The sequence below is a fragment of the Ranitomeya imitator genome, chromosome 7 (genome assembly GCF_032444005.1).
Source record: "Ranitomeya imitator isolate aRanImi1 chromosome 7, aRanImi1.pri, whole genome shotgun sequence".
Classification (NCBI taxonomy): domain Eukaryota; kingdom Metazoa; phylum Chordata; class Amphibia; order Anura; family Dendrobatidae; genus Ranitomeya; species Ranitomeya imitator.
This window is the reverse complement of record NC_091288.1, coordinates 157,153,234-157,168,759: the sequence shown is the minus strand read 5'-3', so window position 1 is coordinate 157,168,759 and position 15,526 is coordinate 157,153,234. Positions and strand designations below refer to the sequence as shown.

Here is a 15,526-nt window from a genome sequence, read left to right as displayed (position 1 = left end):
TTAGTCAGTCAGCAATAGTGCAAGTTCCACCACTTAAAAAGATGAGAGGCGTCTGTAATTTACATCATAGGTAGACCTCAACTATGGGAGACAAACTGAGAAAAAAAAAATCCAGAAAATCACATTGTCTGTTTTTTTTATCATTTTATTTGCATATTATGGTGGAAAATAAGTATTTGGTCAGAAACAAAATTTCATCTCAATACTTTGTAATATATCCTTTGTTGGCAATGACAGAGGTCAAACGTTTTCTGTAAGTCTTCACAAGGTTGCCACACACTGTTGTTGGTATGTTGGCCCATTCCTCCATGCAGATCTCCTCTAGAGCAGTGATGTTTTTGGCTTTTCGCTTGGCAACACGGACTTACAACTCCCTCCAAAGGTTTTCTATAGGGTTGAGATCTGGAGACTGGCTAGGCCACTCCAGGACCTTGAAATGCTTCTTACAAAGCCACTCCTTCGTTGCCCTGGCGGTGTGCTTTGGATCATTGTCATGTTGAAAGACCCAGCCACGTTTCATCTTCAATGCCCTTGCTGATGGAAGGAGGTTTGCACTCAAAATCTCACGATACATGGCCCCATTCATTCTTTCATGTACCCGGATCAGTCGTCCTGGCCCCTTTGCAGAGAAACAGCCCCAAAGCATGATGTTTCCACCACCATGCTTTACAGTAGGTATGGTGTTTGATGGATGCAACTCAGTATTCTTTTTCCTCCAAACACGACAAGTTGTGTTTCTACCAAACAGTTCCAGTTTGGTTTCATCAGACCATAGGACATTCTCCCAAAACTCCTCTGGATCATCCAAATGCTCTCTAGCAAACTTCAGACGGGCCCGGACATGTACTGGCTTAAGCAGTGGGACACGTCTGGCACTGCAGGATCTGAGTCCATGGTGGCGTAGTGTGTTACTTATGGTAGGCCTTGTTACATTGGTCCCAGCTCTCTGCAGTTCATTCACTAGGTCCCCCCGCGTTGTTCTGGGATTTTTGCTCACCGTTCTTGTGATCATTCTGACCACACGGGGTGGGATTTTGTGTGGAGCCCCAGATCGAGGGAGATTATCAGTGGTCTTGTATGTCTTCCATTTTCTAATTATTGCTCCCACTGTTGATTTCTTCACTCCAAGCTGGTTGGCTATTTCAGATTCAGTCTTCCCAGCCTGGTGCAGGGCTACAATTTTGCTTCTGGTGTCCTTTGACAGCTCTTTGGTCTTCACCATAGTGGAGTTTGGAGTCAGACTGTTTGAGGGTGTGCACAGGTGTCTTTTTATACTGATAACAAGTTTAAACAGGTGCCATTACTACAGGTAATGAGTGGAGGAAAGAGGAGACTCTTAAAGAAGAAGTTACTGGTCTGTGAGAGCCAGAAATCTTGATTGTTTGTTTCTGACCAAATACTTATTTTCCACCATAATATGCAAATAAAATGATAAAAAAACAGACAATGTGATTTTCTGGATTTTTTTTTCTCAATTTGTCTCCCATAGTTGAGGTCTACCTATGATGTAAATTACAGACGCCTCTCATCTTTTTAAGTGGTGGAACTTGCACTATTGCTGACTGACTAAATACTTTTTTGCCCCACTGTATATATATATATATATATATATATATCAGTGACACGTATATATATCTAAATATTTATATTTCATAGAGAGTTAGGTAACAGAATAGCCGATAATTCAATTGTCGGCTTCTGTAAAATCATTGCAGAAGTTGACAGGATATGACGCATGGTTTACATACAGTAAATCATTGCATATCAGTTAGATTTATATATGTCCCTGACTAATAGTACTAACATTATGTGTGTGTTAAATTTTGGAGATGTAGGTGTTAAATTAAAGAATTTACTCATGGAAAAAAATTGAGCGGGCTCCCACGCAATTTTCTTCGCCAGAGAGGTAAAGTCAGTGACTGAGGGCAGATATTAATAGCCTAGAAAGGAAGATTGTTATTGCCCCCCCCCCCACCCGGCTAAAAACACCTGCCCCCAGCCACCCCAGAGAAGATGCGCCAATTCGGGCACTTAGCCTCTCTCTTCCAATTGCCCTGTAGTGGCGGCATATGGCGTAATAAGGGGTTAATGTCAGCTTACTATTGTAAGGTGACATTAAGCCTGGTTAATAATGGAGAGGTGTCAATAAGACACCTATCCATTATTAATCCAATAGTTTGACAGAGTTAAAAAAATACACACACGTTAAGAATAAAGTCTTTTAATGAAATAATTAAACACACTGGTTTTCCATCTTTATTACACACTCAATCCAAACGAAGCCCTCGTTCTCCTGTAAAAAAAAAAAACAAAATAAAAAAGCAACAATATTCCATACCTTTCCACTGCACAGTCAAGTCCCACGCTGCAATCCATCTCAAGGGGTTAAATAGTTTGCAACCGGGAGCGGTGCTAATGTTACCGCCCCGACTGTAAACCACTGTGTAATGAAAAGCTGGCTGCGCAGCCTCCCCACCTGACCGGACATGAACTCTGTAGCCTGTGAAAGTTTTTGAACTGTTTCCCACGCTGCTGAGTTCACCTCAGGTCAGGCTGTGAGTCTGCGCATGCTCAGTGACGTCAGCAATGGGCAGAGCTTTGAACACATTTTATAAGTAGTCATGAACTTGTAAATAACTCATGAAATAATAAAGTTACGTTAAAACCAAGCGCACCATTGTTTTTCTTGTGAAATTCTCAATATGTTTGATGTGTCACATGACCCTCTTCCCATTGAAAAAAATAACGTTGGATCCAAAATAGCCAACTTCAAAATGGCAGCCATGGTCACCACCCATCTCGAAAAGTTTTCCCCCTATTAATGTGTCACAAGCAGGAAGTTGATATCACCATCCACTCCCATTTCATTTAGGTGTATCCATATAAATGGCCCACCCTATATATGGAGGACTATGGGGAGTTCACCATACTATATTGATGACTATGGGTGCATTTTACTATATGGAGGGCTATGGGATGGATTATACTGTATGGACGCCTATGGAGTGTATTATACTATATGGAGGACTATGGTGAGTGCATTATACTATTGGAATTACTAGCCCTTATCCTGGGAGACTTCAACATCCCCATTAACAGCCCCACTTCCACATCTACTTCCTAGCTTCTATCACTAACCACTTATCTCGGCCTCTCACAGCTCTCAAACTCTGAGACATAGAAAGACAGTGACACCCTTGACCTAGTCTTTGTCTGGCTTTGTTCAATCTCCTACCTGACAGTAGATAACTCACCGCTTCTACTCTCTAACCACAACATTCTCTCCTTCACGCTCACAAATCCTTGTCAACCCCAATGCACTCCTACCTACTGCACTTGCAGAAATTTACAAGCCGTTAACACTCATTCACTTACAGACTCCCTACACTCATCACTGTTCCCAAACTCCTCTCCTTCCTTTCCTGATCTGGCTGTACACCACTACAATGACACTCTCAGAAGCACCTTTGACCAAGTATTGAGCCCCACCCTCAGAACCTCCAAACACAGAGTAAAGCAGCCCTGCATCTCCCCTAGCTCACTCTCCACATTTGATCCCATCACAGAAGAAGAAGTCTCCAGGCTCCTCTCTTCTTCTTGTCTGACTAAATGCACTACCGACCCCATTCCCTCACATGTCCTCCAGTCTTTCTCCTGTTGTCACTACCCACCTAACTACAATCTTCAATCTCTCCCTCTCCTCTGGCATTTTCTCCTCCTCCTCACTCTATCATTACTCCATTATTTAAAAAAAAACCTTTCGACCCATCCTGTACCAATAACTGTCGACCAGTCTCCAACCTCCCCTTGATCGCTAAACTCTTGGAGAGCCTGGTCTACTCCTGCCTTACCGATTCCCTCTCCACTCACTCTCTCCTAGATTCTTCACAATCTGGCTTCCGCCCCTTACATTCTACAGAAACCGCACTCATCAAAGTGACTAATGACCTTCTGACAGCAAAATTTAATGGTGACCAGTCTCTTTTCATTCTTCTCGACCTCTCTGCAGCATTCGACAATGTTGATCACCATCTCCTGCTCTCTATGCTCCAGTCAATAGGCATAAAGGACACTGCTCTCTCCTGGTTCTCTTCCTATATTTCCAACCGTTCCTTCAGTGTATCGTTCTCTGGCTCCACTTCATCTTCTCTTCCTCTCACTGTTAGGGTCCCACAGGGTTCAGTCCTTGGCCCCCTTCTCCTCTCTCTCTCTACATGGCGCCAATTGGACAGACCATCAGCAGATTTGGCTTTCAGTACCACCTTTATGCTGATGACACAACTATACAAGTCATCCTCTGACCTTACCCCAGCTGTATTACATAACACCAGTGACTATCTGTCTGTAGTATCCAACATCATGTCCGCTCTCTATCTGAAACTCAACCTGTCCATAACTGAACTTATTCTGCTCCCGCCATCTACTGACCTCCCTAAATCTGACATCTCTCTTTCCGTGGGTGGCATCATAATAACGCCTAGGCAGCAGGCGCGCTGTCTGGATGTTATGTTTGACACCAATCTTTCCTTCACCTCCCATATACAATCTCTTGACCGCTCTTGCTGCTTACACCTAAAGAACATCTCTAGAATCCGCCCCTTTCTCACCATGGAAACAACAAAGACCCTCACTGTTGCCCTGATCCACTCCCACCTGGACTATTGCAATGCTCTATTAATTGGCCTCCCTCTCACTCGAATTTCCCCTCTCCAGTCCATCCTTAATGCAGCAGCCAAGGTTGTCCATCTGGCTAATCGGTACTTGGACGCATCCGCTCTTTGCCAGTCATTGCACTGGCTGCCCATTCATTATAGGATACAATTCAAACTGCTTGTCCTCATCCACAAAGCTCTCCACAGTGAGACACTCCCCTACATCTCCTGCCTCATTTCTGTTTATCGGCCTACCCGCTCATTATGCTTTCAAACGACTTTCGATTAACCTCTGCACTATTCCGTACCTCCCACTCCCGGCTCCAAGACGTCTCCCGCATTACGCCAATCCTCTGGAATGCTCTACCCCAAGAAATTAGAACTATCCACAACTTACTCAGTTTTAGCCGCTCCCTCAAAACACATCTGTTCCTTAGTCAAAGTCCTTTTATATGTGTGTAGCCCATTCACTATCTATCTGAGAATAACCCTCCATCAAACTCCACTGCACCCAACAGCCCGACGAAAACTGGCTGGTGACTACCTCATGCAGCCTTTATCTATCCCCCACTCCTTCAAGATGGCTGGACTATCATTGTAAATACACACCTGTACTTTGTGTCTCCTCCCACTTCATTGAAGATTGTAAGCTCTCACGAGCAGGGTCGTCTTATCATGTTTTTTCTTGTTTGTTGGGCATTTTTTTTTTTTTTTTATTCTGTGGAAGCAAAGTTGAAAAGCAATGTCTGACTTTCATTTGTTCATTTTCTTAGATCTTTTATTTATTATTACTTTTGTTAGATTCAAGTTATTTTTCTGACCATTGTGGGATTTTCTGTCAACCAACAATTTTGACCACGTGTGTAAATGCAGAAGTGGTGCATATGTTTCTATTATACTTTACCTCTGATTGTTCCACTCCTGGTTTTAACTTACAAATACTGAGGTACAAAACTGATCAAATACCGAACATGTGAATGTGGCCTTAGACATATTCTAAGCGTAACATGTCTTGTGATTTTAAAATTGGAGCTTAAAAAATGCACCAAAAATGGTGCACATTAATTAAATGTAATTATTTTTTTTACATATATTAAAAGAACAACAATAATAATAACATTAAAAAAGCTTAAAAAAAAAAAGCATATTAAATCATTGCCAAAAAGTGTGTATGAAGGTAGCTCGTGTATGGACAGTCGCTTTATGGACACGTTATTTCTTAACTATTAAAGATGGAAAACAGCCGTAGAATGGATGTCACGTATTTTCTCAAATTTGTCCTTTTTGTGTTCAAATTGTAAATTTTATTTCCTCATGTGTTGTGTTTCAGGTGTGCTCTGGCTGTCCGTGGTGTCTGAAGTGCTGTTCATTTTACTGTTAGTCGTTGGATTCAGCCTCATGTGCCTAGAATTCTTTCAGTCAAATAACGTTGTGGATGGTCTGAAGCTAAATGCTTTTTCTGCTGTCTTCACTGTCTTGTCAGGTAACATACAACTCTTTTTGGAAACAAGGAAAGAGAAAATGTCACTTAAAATAACTTAAACCTTTGTGTCAGCTTTCTACAGCCACATTTACATTACACACACACACTATGCCATACGGAGCGGACTAGCGCAAACACTGTATGAATTGTACTCTTTCAGCAAATCCTGTTTGTGTTTGTTTCTTTCTCTTTTTTTTTTGTCTTTTCTTTTCCAAACTCCAATGATTTGTGATTAGGGAATTTTTCAGTTTGGAAAAGACAAAATGTAGATCACTTTAATAATAATAATAATAATTTTTATTTATATAGCGCCAACATATTCCGCAGCGCTTTACAAATTATAGAGGGGACTTGCACAGACAATAGACAATACAGCATAACAGAAATACAGTTCAAAACAGATACCAGGAGGAATGAGGGCCCTGCTCGCAAGCTTACAAACTATGGGGAAAAGGGGAGACACGAGAGGTGGATGGTAACAATTGCTTTAGTTATTCGGACCGGCCATAGTGTAAGGCTCGGGTGTTCATGTAAAGCTGCATGAACCAGTTAACTGCCTAAGTATGTAGCAGTACAGACACAGAGGGCTATTAACTGCATAAAGTGAATGAGAACATGATGCGAGGAACCTGATTGGTTTTTTTTTTTTGTTTTTTTTATTAATAGGCCACACAGGGATCGTTAGGTTAATGCATTGAGGCGGTAGGCCAGTCTGAACAAATGAGTTTTTAGGGTACGCTTAAAACTGTGGGGATTGGGGATTAATCGTATTAACCTAGGTAGTGCATTCCAAAGAATCGGCGCAGCACGTGTAAAGTCTTGGAGACGGGAGTGGGAGGTTCTGATTATTGAGGATGCTAACCTGAGGTCATTAGCGGAGCGGAGGGCACGGGTAGGGTGGTAGACTGATACCAGAGAGGAGATGTAGGGTGGTGCTGAGCCATGGAGTGCTTTGTGGATGAGGGTAGTAGTTTTGTTCTGGATTCTGGAGTGGATGGGTAGCCAGTGTAATGACTGGCACAAGGTAGAGGCATCGGTGTAACGGTTGGTGAGGAATATGATCCTGGCAACAGCATTCAGGACAGATTGGAGCGGGAAAAGTTTGGTAACAGGGAGGCCGATTAGTAGAGAGTTACAATAGTCCAGACGAGAATGAATAAGTGAGACAGTAAGAGTTTTTGCAGAGTCGAAAGTAAGAAAAGGGCGAATTCTAGAAATGTTTTTGAGATGCAGGTAAGAATAGCGAGCCAGTGATCGGATGTGGGGGGTGAATGAAAGGTCAGAATCAAGGATGACCCCAAGGCAGCGGGCATGTTGCTTTGGAGTAATGGTGGAACCGCACACGGAGATGGCAATGTCAGGCAGAGCTAGGTTAGTAGAGGGAGAGAACACGAGGAGTTCAGTTTTTGACAGGTTTAGTTTCAGATAGAGGGAGGACATGAATGTGGTGTTTTCTAAAAAGGTCGGCGTGACAACAGGAGAAGAGGTGTATAATTGGGTGTCGTCAGCATAGAGATGGTACTGGAAACCAAATCTACTGATTGTTTGTCCAATAGCGGCAGTATACAACAAGAAGAGGAGGGGGCCTAGGACTGATCCTTTGAGGAACCCCAACAGTAAGGGGAAGGTGAGAGGAGGAGTTATATCTAAAGGGTAATATTGCTCCATCTGGAGACTTGTCTGCCAGTGTAAGGAGGCTTGTAAGCCATTCAATGCTCTTCTCGGAAATTACGGTAAATATACAAATTGCCTCCTCACACTTAGGCTGTCGTCACACTAGCAGTATTTGGTCAGTATTTTACATCAGTCTTTGTAGTCAAAACCAGGAGTGGGTGATAAATCCAGAAGTGGTGACGTGTTTCTATTATACTTTTCCTCTGATTGTTCCACTCCTGGTTTTGGCTACAAATACTGATGTAAAATACTGACCAAATACTGATAGTGTGACCCCGGCCTAAGAGGACTTGAACTCTAGTGCCACGTATTGGTAGTAGTAATTAGTATTGGCGATAGTAATCCTAAAAGTCAATATAGACAGTTTAACAAGTGTTGCCACATGACTCAGGATTAAAGCCAAACCAGATTTTCAGTTTGCAGGGTGTAGATCTCATACTTTACACTGATGAGGGGCAAACCCTCAAAACACAGTATCTGCAAATTGAAATTCTGGTTTAGCTTTTATCCTAAGTCATGTGACAAGGCTCGTTAATGGGTCGATATTGACTTTTTGGATTGCTACTTCTAGTAGTAGACAGTAGAGATCTAGTCCTCTTCCTCTCGATGTACAAGTTTAGGGGTCAGTAATGGTAATCTTGGTAAACATTGCTGGAGCAACAGTTATAAGTTATTTCCCATTTTCCCTGGAGTTCTAACAAAAGTTTTGGGTTTCATGCCTACATTTTTGGAAAAAGTAGATAAATAGGTTTTACTCTGAAAGACATTTTTTTCAACTATCCTCCAGAAAATGAAATCTTTTGAATATAATACTTGTAATTGTATGCAACGGTAAGGAGCTAAATTACACTTGCAATTTCCATTTAATCTAAAGTTGAAAGTACAATGCAGACAATAAGCCCTTCGCACAGTTATAATTGAAATGATACAATTCTGGCTACCTGCAGTTAACACTATGGGACGCTGAATGCACATGAAATTAGACACTAAACTCAACATTAGTTGTAAAAATCCATATGTAAGAGTTCCCTCTAGTGGAGACTTCAGGCTGAAAGAATTGTAATATTTAAGGGAAATCTGTTACCAGAATTGTGCTACCCAATTTGATTGTAGTAAAATGTAGGTGAAGAGACCATGATTCCAGTGATGTGCCACTTATAGAGCTGCTTGCTGTAGTTTTGAAAAAAAAATCAGTTTTATCTGCTTCAGTTCTACCAGTTGTCTAAATAGTGAGCTCTGTGTAACCTGAATATTTCTCTACAGATTTCCATGTACACGTTGCGAAGGCAGAGAGCTGCCAATCAGTGGTAGCGTTATACAGAGCTCATGAATATGGAGGACTTGAGCTCATGAATATGGAGGACTACATGGCAGCAGGTTCACTAGTCCTCTAGTGATGATCTCCTAATGATAAACAATGATTTTATCAAAATTTCATGAAGTAGTCCAGTAAGTGGTACATGTCTGGAATCTGGGTCTGTGGCATTATATTATGCTGCTTTCCGAGTAGGTGGCAAAAACATGGTGACAGATTCCCCTTAACAATAAATGGATGAATACTTCACTTGAACTCTGCCAAAAACAAAGGGTTTCACATACTAGAAAGCTTCCTCTTAACTTCTACACTTCTTATCGCGCTCTGATTCTGGGTAACAGTCTGTATTACATTCTAGAGCTGCATTACATTTATACTAGCTACTATATGTAGTTTTACAATGTGATGCCTTCTAGAGCAGCTAGAATTTCCTTAATCATATCATTGTATAACGATTAGTGTTGAGCATTCCGATACCGCAAGTATCGGGTATCGGCCGATACTTGCGGTATCGGAATTCCGATACCGAGATCCGATACTTTTGTGGTATTGGGTATCGGTATCGGATACATAGAGATGTGTAAAATAAAGAATTAAAATAAAAAATATTGACATATTTACCTCTCCGGCGGCCCCTGGACTCAGCGCGGGTAACCGGCAGGCTTCGTTGTTCAAAATCAGCGCTTTTAGGACCTGAGAATCACGTCCCGGCTTCTGATTGGTCGCGGGCCGCCCATGTGACCGCCACGCGACCAATCACAAGCCGCTACGTCTTTGAAAGCCATTAATGCGCTCATTTTTAAAAATGAGCGCGTTAATAGCTTGCGGTGACGTCGCGGCTTGTGATTGGTCGCGTGGCCGCGACCAATCACAAGCCGCTACGTCTTTGAAAGTCATTAACGCGCTCATTTTTCAAAAATGAGTGCGCTAATAGCTTGCGGTGACGTCGCGGCTTGTGATTGGTCGCGTGGCGGTCACATGGGCGGCCCGCGACCAATCAGAAGCCGGGACGTGATTCTCAGGTCCTAAAAGCGCTGATTTTGAACAAAGAAGCCTGCCGGTTACCCGCGCTGAGTTCAGGGGCCGCCGGAGAGGTAAATATATCAATATTTTTTATTTTAATTCTTTATTTTACACATCCCTATGGATCCCAGGGCCTGAAGGAGAGTTTCCTCTCCTTCAGACCCTGGGAACCATGAGAATACCTTCCGATACTTGATGTCCCATTGACTTGTATTGGTATCGGATATCGGTATCGGCGATATCCGATATTTTTCGGGTATCGGCCGATACTATCCGATACCGATACTTTCAAGTATCGGACGGTATCGCTCAACACTAATAACGATTGATCTTCTCAGAATACAGACTACCAGGGAAGCCGTCAATAAAAATGGACTATAAAATGATTTTCGTCTAGTGCTATGTATACTTTCAAGTGTTAACATACTACATTTTGCACTGAGCTGTCACAGATCACTTCCAATAGGTGGATGATACTGTACCTTTGTTTTCTTCTGAAGATACCAATCGGGGCTGTCGATGGCAATTTAATTGACATCCATAATGATATGGCTGAGCCATGAGAAGAAAAAAAATCCCCTGCCCAAACCCTTTGCTATCCCCATCAACCTGAGCAAAATTGTTACTGATTGTAGCCTAGGAATAGTTGCTGTGAATTTCACCGACTACGGAGTATGTGCCTTTAATATGAATTTGTCATGTTGAAAATGGTATCTGATTCGCAACCAAGATGTTACAGAACCAGACAAAAAGGAAAAGTATTTTATTAATTGAAATCCATGGTGTTTCTATGCATGTGAGCCAGTGGGCAGTCATATTCATTGACTGACAGTCTTCCCTGTATGACTCTGCATGCAAAGATAACCAATCATGGATTAGTACCGCCCACTGGACTCGTATGCATAGAAACACCAAGGATTTCAATTAATAAAATACATTGGACTCTTAACCAACAAACTTATATATCATTTTGTACGTTTGCCCACTGACAAAGACACGAACAGTCTATAATTTTAAGGGTAGGTTAATTTTAACATTGAGAGATAAAATACCAAAAATAAAATCCAGAAAATCACATTGTATAAATTAAATAAAATTATTTGCATTTTGCAGTGAGAAATAAGTATTTGATCCCTCTGGCAAACAAGACTTAACACTTGGTGGCAAAACCCTTGTTGGCAAGCACAGCAGTCAGATGTGTTTTGTAGTTGATGATGAGGTTTGCACACACGTCAGGAGGAATTTTGGTCCACTCCTCTTTGCAGATCATCTCTAAATCATTAAGATTTTGAGGCTGTCGCTTGACAACTCGGAGCCTCAACACCCTCCATAGGTTTTCTATGGGATTAAGGTCTGGAGACTGGCTAGGCCACTCCGTGACCTTAATGTGCTTCTTTTTCTTATTAGAAGCAGCAGGAGTAGTTTGCTGAGAGCAGTGGTCCCATCAGCCTGTGCCATTGACTGAAGGTAAACGTTATACCTCCGATCACAGCTGCGGGCTCACGCTATCATTTGACTGCGTAGGAATCGCGGCTGTCTGACCAGCGGTAAAGATTTTACTGCTGATCAGATGCAATGTTTGCGGCACTGTTATGCACATGACAGAGCAACAAACACCCGGTGTTCAGGAGCTGAACCTGAACAGTAACACGGACTTCCTGGTGAAGTCCGTGTTTGATGTCCATGACCGAACAGTAGGTGTTCGGTATAGACGCCGAACTTTACTGTTCAGGTTCGCCCACCTCTACCAACTATACTCCCGTTGTTGCTTGATTTATATTCATTGTTCTGAGTTTTGCACACTATATTAACTGTTGTTTAATGGGTATTTCTACTTGAGTTATCTGAATCCAACAGAAGTCAATATGGACACAAACTTTGGTGCTTTAAAATGGCTGTAAAATTGTGATAGTCAGGGCTAAGGTGCTGCAAAAGAAAGCTAAATGAGGGTAAGAGCAGGACAATTGCCATGAAAACAAATGTGGGTAGGAAAATGACTTAAATTGATTCTGTCACCATAGCAATCATGGTAAAATAGGAAATAAATGAATAACACAAAAATTTTACCAGTGCCCTGAGATACTGAGGCTTGCTACCTCCAGTCCAGTTAAAAATTTCACCCACAGACCATGGGGCACAATACCCCCTAATAAGCAGCTTACGAATTTCACCAACCAAGCATGAGCAAAGTACCCCAACAGAATCTTATAAAAAATGTCACCCACAGAGCATGAGGCAGAGTATTCCTTTAGAAGAAGGTTGCAAATTTCACCCACAGACCATGGAGCAGTGTGCCCCTACAGAATCTTCTCCTACAAATTTCACCCAAAGAGCATGGTACAGAGTAGTTTTATCTTTAGTAGTGTATAGTAGAGCAGCCACAGATAAAAAGCTTGCAGTTTGATTCTGTATACAGATAGCAGCTAGCGGTCCGCTGTGAGACTTTGCCTCTGGATGCCGCTCCAATGCTATTGCTTTAAGGTCCCGGAGGCCCAAAGTGTTTGATTTGAACAACATCTTGTTCAAAGCAGGCAACCACGCATGAATACTGCGGCTAGGGATAATGTAATTGTAATCCGTTTCTATTTTCTTATTTGTTCAAACTAGGGCCATAATTAAGAGGGAACCCAATGAAACACAAAGTGAAGGAACTGGAGGCACTCTTAGCCATCCAATCTCAAACCGCCCATAGGCCCCCACCTGCAGAGTACACATGGGTAACGGTCGGAGAATCAGGATTCCATTCCGGAGAGGCAACCTGATAAATGTGTACCACATCCAAGAAAGACAGCAGTCAAGCAAATTGTTGTTCCCAGTCTGCCTGGAAGAGTAGTAGCATATGGGAACAACGTACTGCGGGACAGCCACCGACATCAGTTTTTAAAAACTGTCCAATTCCACCAGCCAGAATGACAGCATTTCAAAGGCCAGGAATTGGTTATTGCTGTGATTCAGGACCATGGCTCATGGGTGGCTAGGGGGTTATCTCCCCTTTTGAGGATTTTGGCAAATTTTGGAAAGCTGAACAATTCCATGGGATGGTGTGGAGATGCTCGATGACACTGGTGGTGGTGGTGGTGGTGCTGTCACATCCTCTCATTGCAGGGAGGCAGGTAGCCCTGGTATCTTGAGCTGGAGGAAGAGGCCGAGACTGCGCAGAAGAAGGAGCAGAAAGAGGCTCAGATCTATCATGCTTTTTAAAGTATGTACTCCATTGCACATTGGGCTTGGAATTCAGATGCCTCGTCATACAGGTGGTGCTAAAGATCAGAATATTTATGCCTCGCTTCAGGGTCTCACGGCACAGAGTGAAAACTACCTGTCTCTTGTCGTCAGTACATTCCCTGAAGAAATGCCATGCCAGGGAGCTTTTTTTGAACTATTTTTTCTGTGCTTTTTCAGCAGCACAGTTGGCAGTAGCAGCCGATGTACTGGCTAGGGGCTGCCCGCTGTACCTTTGCACCCCGCTCCCTCTTTTGCTGTGCTGTTGTGGCAGCATCGCCACCTCCTTTTCCTCCGAACTGCACATGTCAGTAGGATGGCCTCCACTCCATATGGGGTCTAGGACCTTATCATCCCCCATCGCTTCATCGCACCTCCTTAGTCTGTCCTTAACTCTGCTGCCTGACTAGTCAACCTCTGTTCTTGCTACTCTTCTACTTATTCCCTCTACAAAACCCTTCATTGGCTCCCAATTTCACAACGGTCCTAACTTGCCAACTGGGCACTTTCGGCACTGGACCTCATGGAAGATGATGCGAAGGAACTGGAAACCACTCTCAGCCATCCAATCTATCACCATTTCAACATCTTATAGTATCATCATTTGTGCCGTGGTATTCAGGCCTACGAAAGGACGCATAACGTCCTGTTGCCTGCGCACACCAGAGAAAGCTATTATAATTTTGCACGTAGGTACAGAACGACCACGTCCTCTCTTTGCATCAGCTACACCACCACCACATCAGCAACTACTCCAGCACCACCACGGTCACATCCACATTCCTTATTTGATGCTTTCCTCATTTTTGGAACTTGATTTTCTAAGCACTACTCCTAAAGAAATGGTGGAAGAGTGGCACTTACACTTCAAAAGAGTTAAAAAAAATATCATCCATATCATAAAGTGAGGATATTTCGCTATGACATGCCACTATGATAGTGAAGCTCTGGAGAGGGACAGAAGCGCACGCAAATAGGGCAATACTGTCAAGTGAAAGATAAGTGAAAATCTTGGTAGCAATCACCTGAAGGTGTTGTGTGCGCAACACAACACCTATAAAGCGTGGAAAGCCACTACTGCTGCCCTGAGGTTGGAAGAAAGGGTTGTTCCACATGTGTAATGGCAAAAATGGAAATTGGCACGTTTAGGTTACACTGCGGGAATGAAAAGCATTGAGATTCCAAATTTATTAATATCAACTGGTTTCTGTGGCAAAGCGGTGCCTTTCTCAAGGTGTAAAAAACAAGTGTTAATTAATGATTGGTGGACATCTGACCTCTGGGACCCTCACAATTCTGAGAACTTACACCAGCACCAGACTATCTGCATGCAGGACAAAACTGTAAAGTGGTCCCTTTACTCAAAGGATCAGTGGGAGATCCAGAGGTCTGGCACCTATTGTTCATATAGTGTTGACGTATCCTAGCAATATGCCATTATTTTAGGAGAAACACCCATAATTTAAGTTGGGCTGAGGGCCCCATTTGGTAGTACATAGCAGTCTAATATGTCATTCAATGATTAGGGCAGGCGAGTTAACTTTTATGGCTACTGTGATGATTGCCATTAGTGGTAGTCATCCAGCAATTGTTAAAGCATGTAGCAAACCAAGATAACACAGGTCTAACTAGAATATTAAAAGACTTCACAAGAATACAATTCAGGGATTTATTTTTCCAGGAAATAATTTGATATTAGTGGGAGATTCTCTCTACGCTTTAGTATCCTGTCTGTATTAAATGTGACAGCAATAAGCATGGACCACAAATATACTAAGCACTAAACAGAGCTATCCTAGAAGGATTACATATTTGCATAAAATTCCATCTTTATTAAATTATAAGCTATGCGAGATTCATAAAGCATGAAAATACATTAACTTCATTATGAGCAGTCAAATATGATGCAGAGAACAGAGCGTAAATTATATAATATTCACAATACTGAGTAGATAAATGTTGCATTGTGAAAGCGAAGTCTACATTTTGGTTTATTTGGAAACACTGGATATTAAGTAAATTGCAGAACTGATAATGACTGGAGATATCCAAGGCCATTCACATCCGAGCCTATTATTCTTTAGTGTTTATGGAGTTTTATGGGTGTCTCAAACCTTTTCAATTTTCAGCATCATTAGACAACACTTGGTAATTACT

At 42.3% G+C, this 15,526-nt stretch overlaps 1 protein-coding gene across 2 annotated transcripts in view; it reads left to right on the top strand.

The window, feature by feature from the left end:
* The window catches only part of GSG1L (GSG1 like), a 343,105-nt gene that overhangs the window by 267,694 nt on the left and 59,885 nt on the right, over window positions 1–15,526 (top strand). Inside the window, exon 3 of one of the 2 annotated variants that reach the window (XM_069733958.1) lies at window positions 5,983–6,135. The exons of the other annotated variant lie outside the window; for it this stretch is intronic. Within the exon in view, the coding sequence (XP_069590059.1) occupies window positions 5,983–6,135 (153 nt within the window). The remainder of the gene's footprint in view (window positions 1–5,982; window positions 6,136–15,526) is intronic. 2 annotated transcript variants of the gene reach the window in all.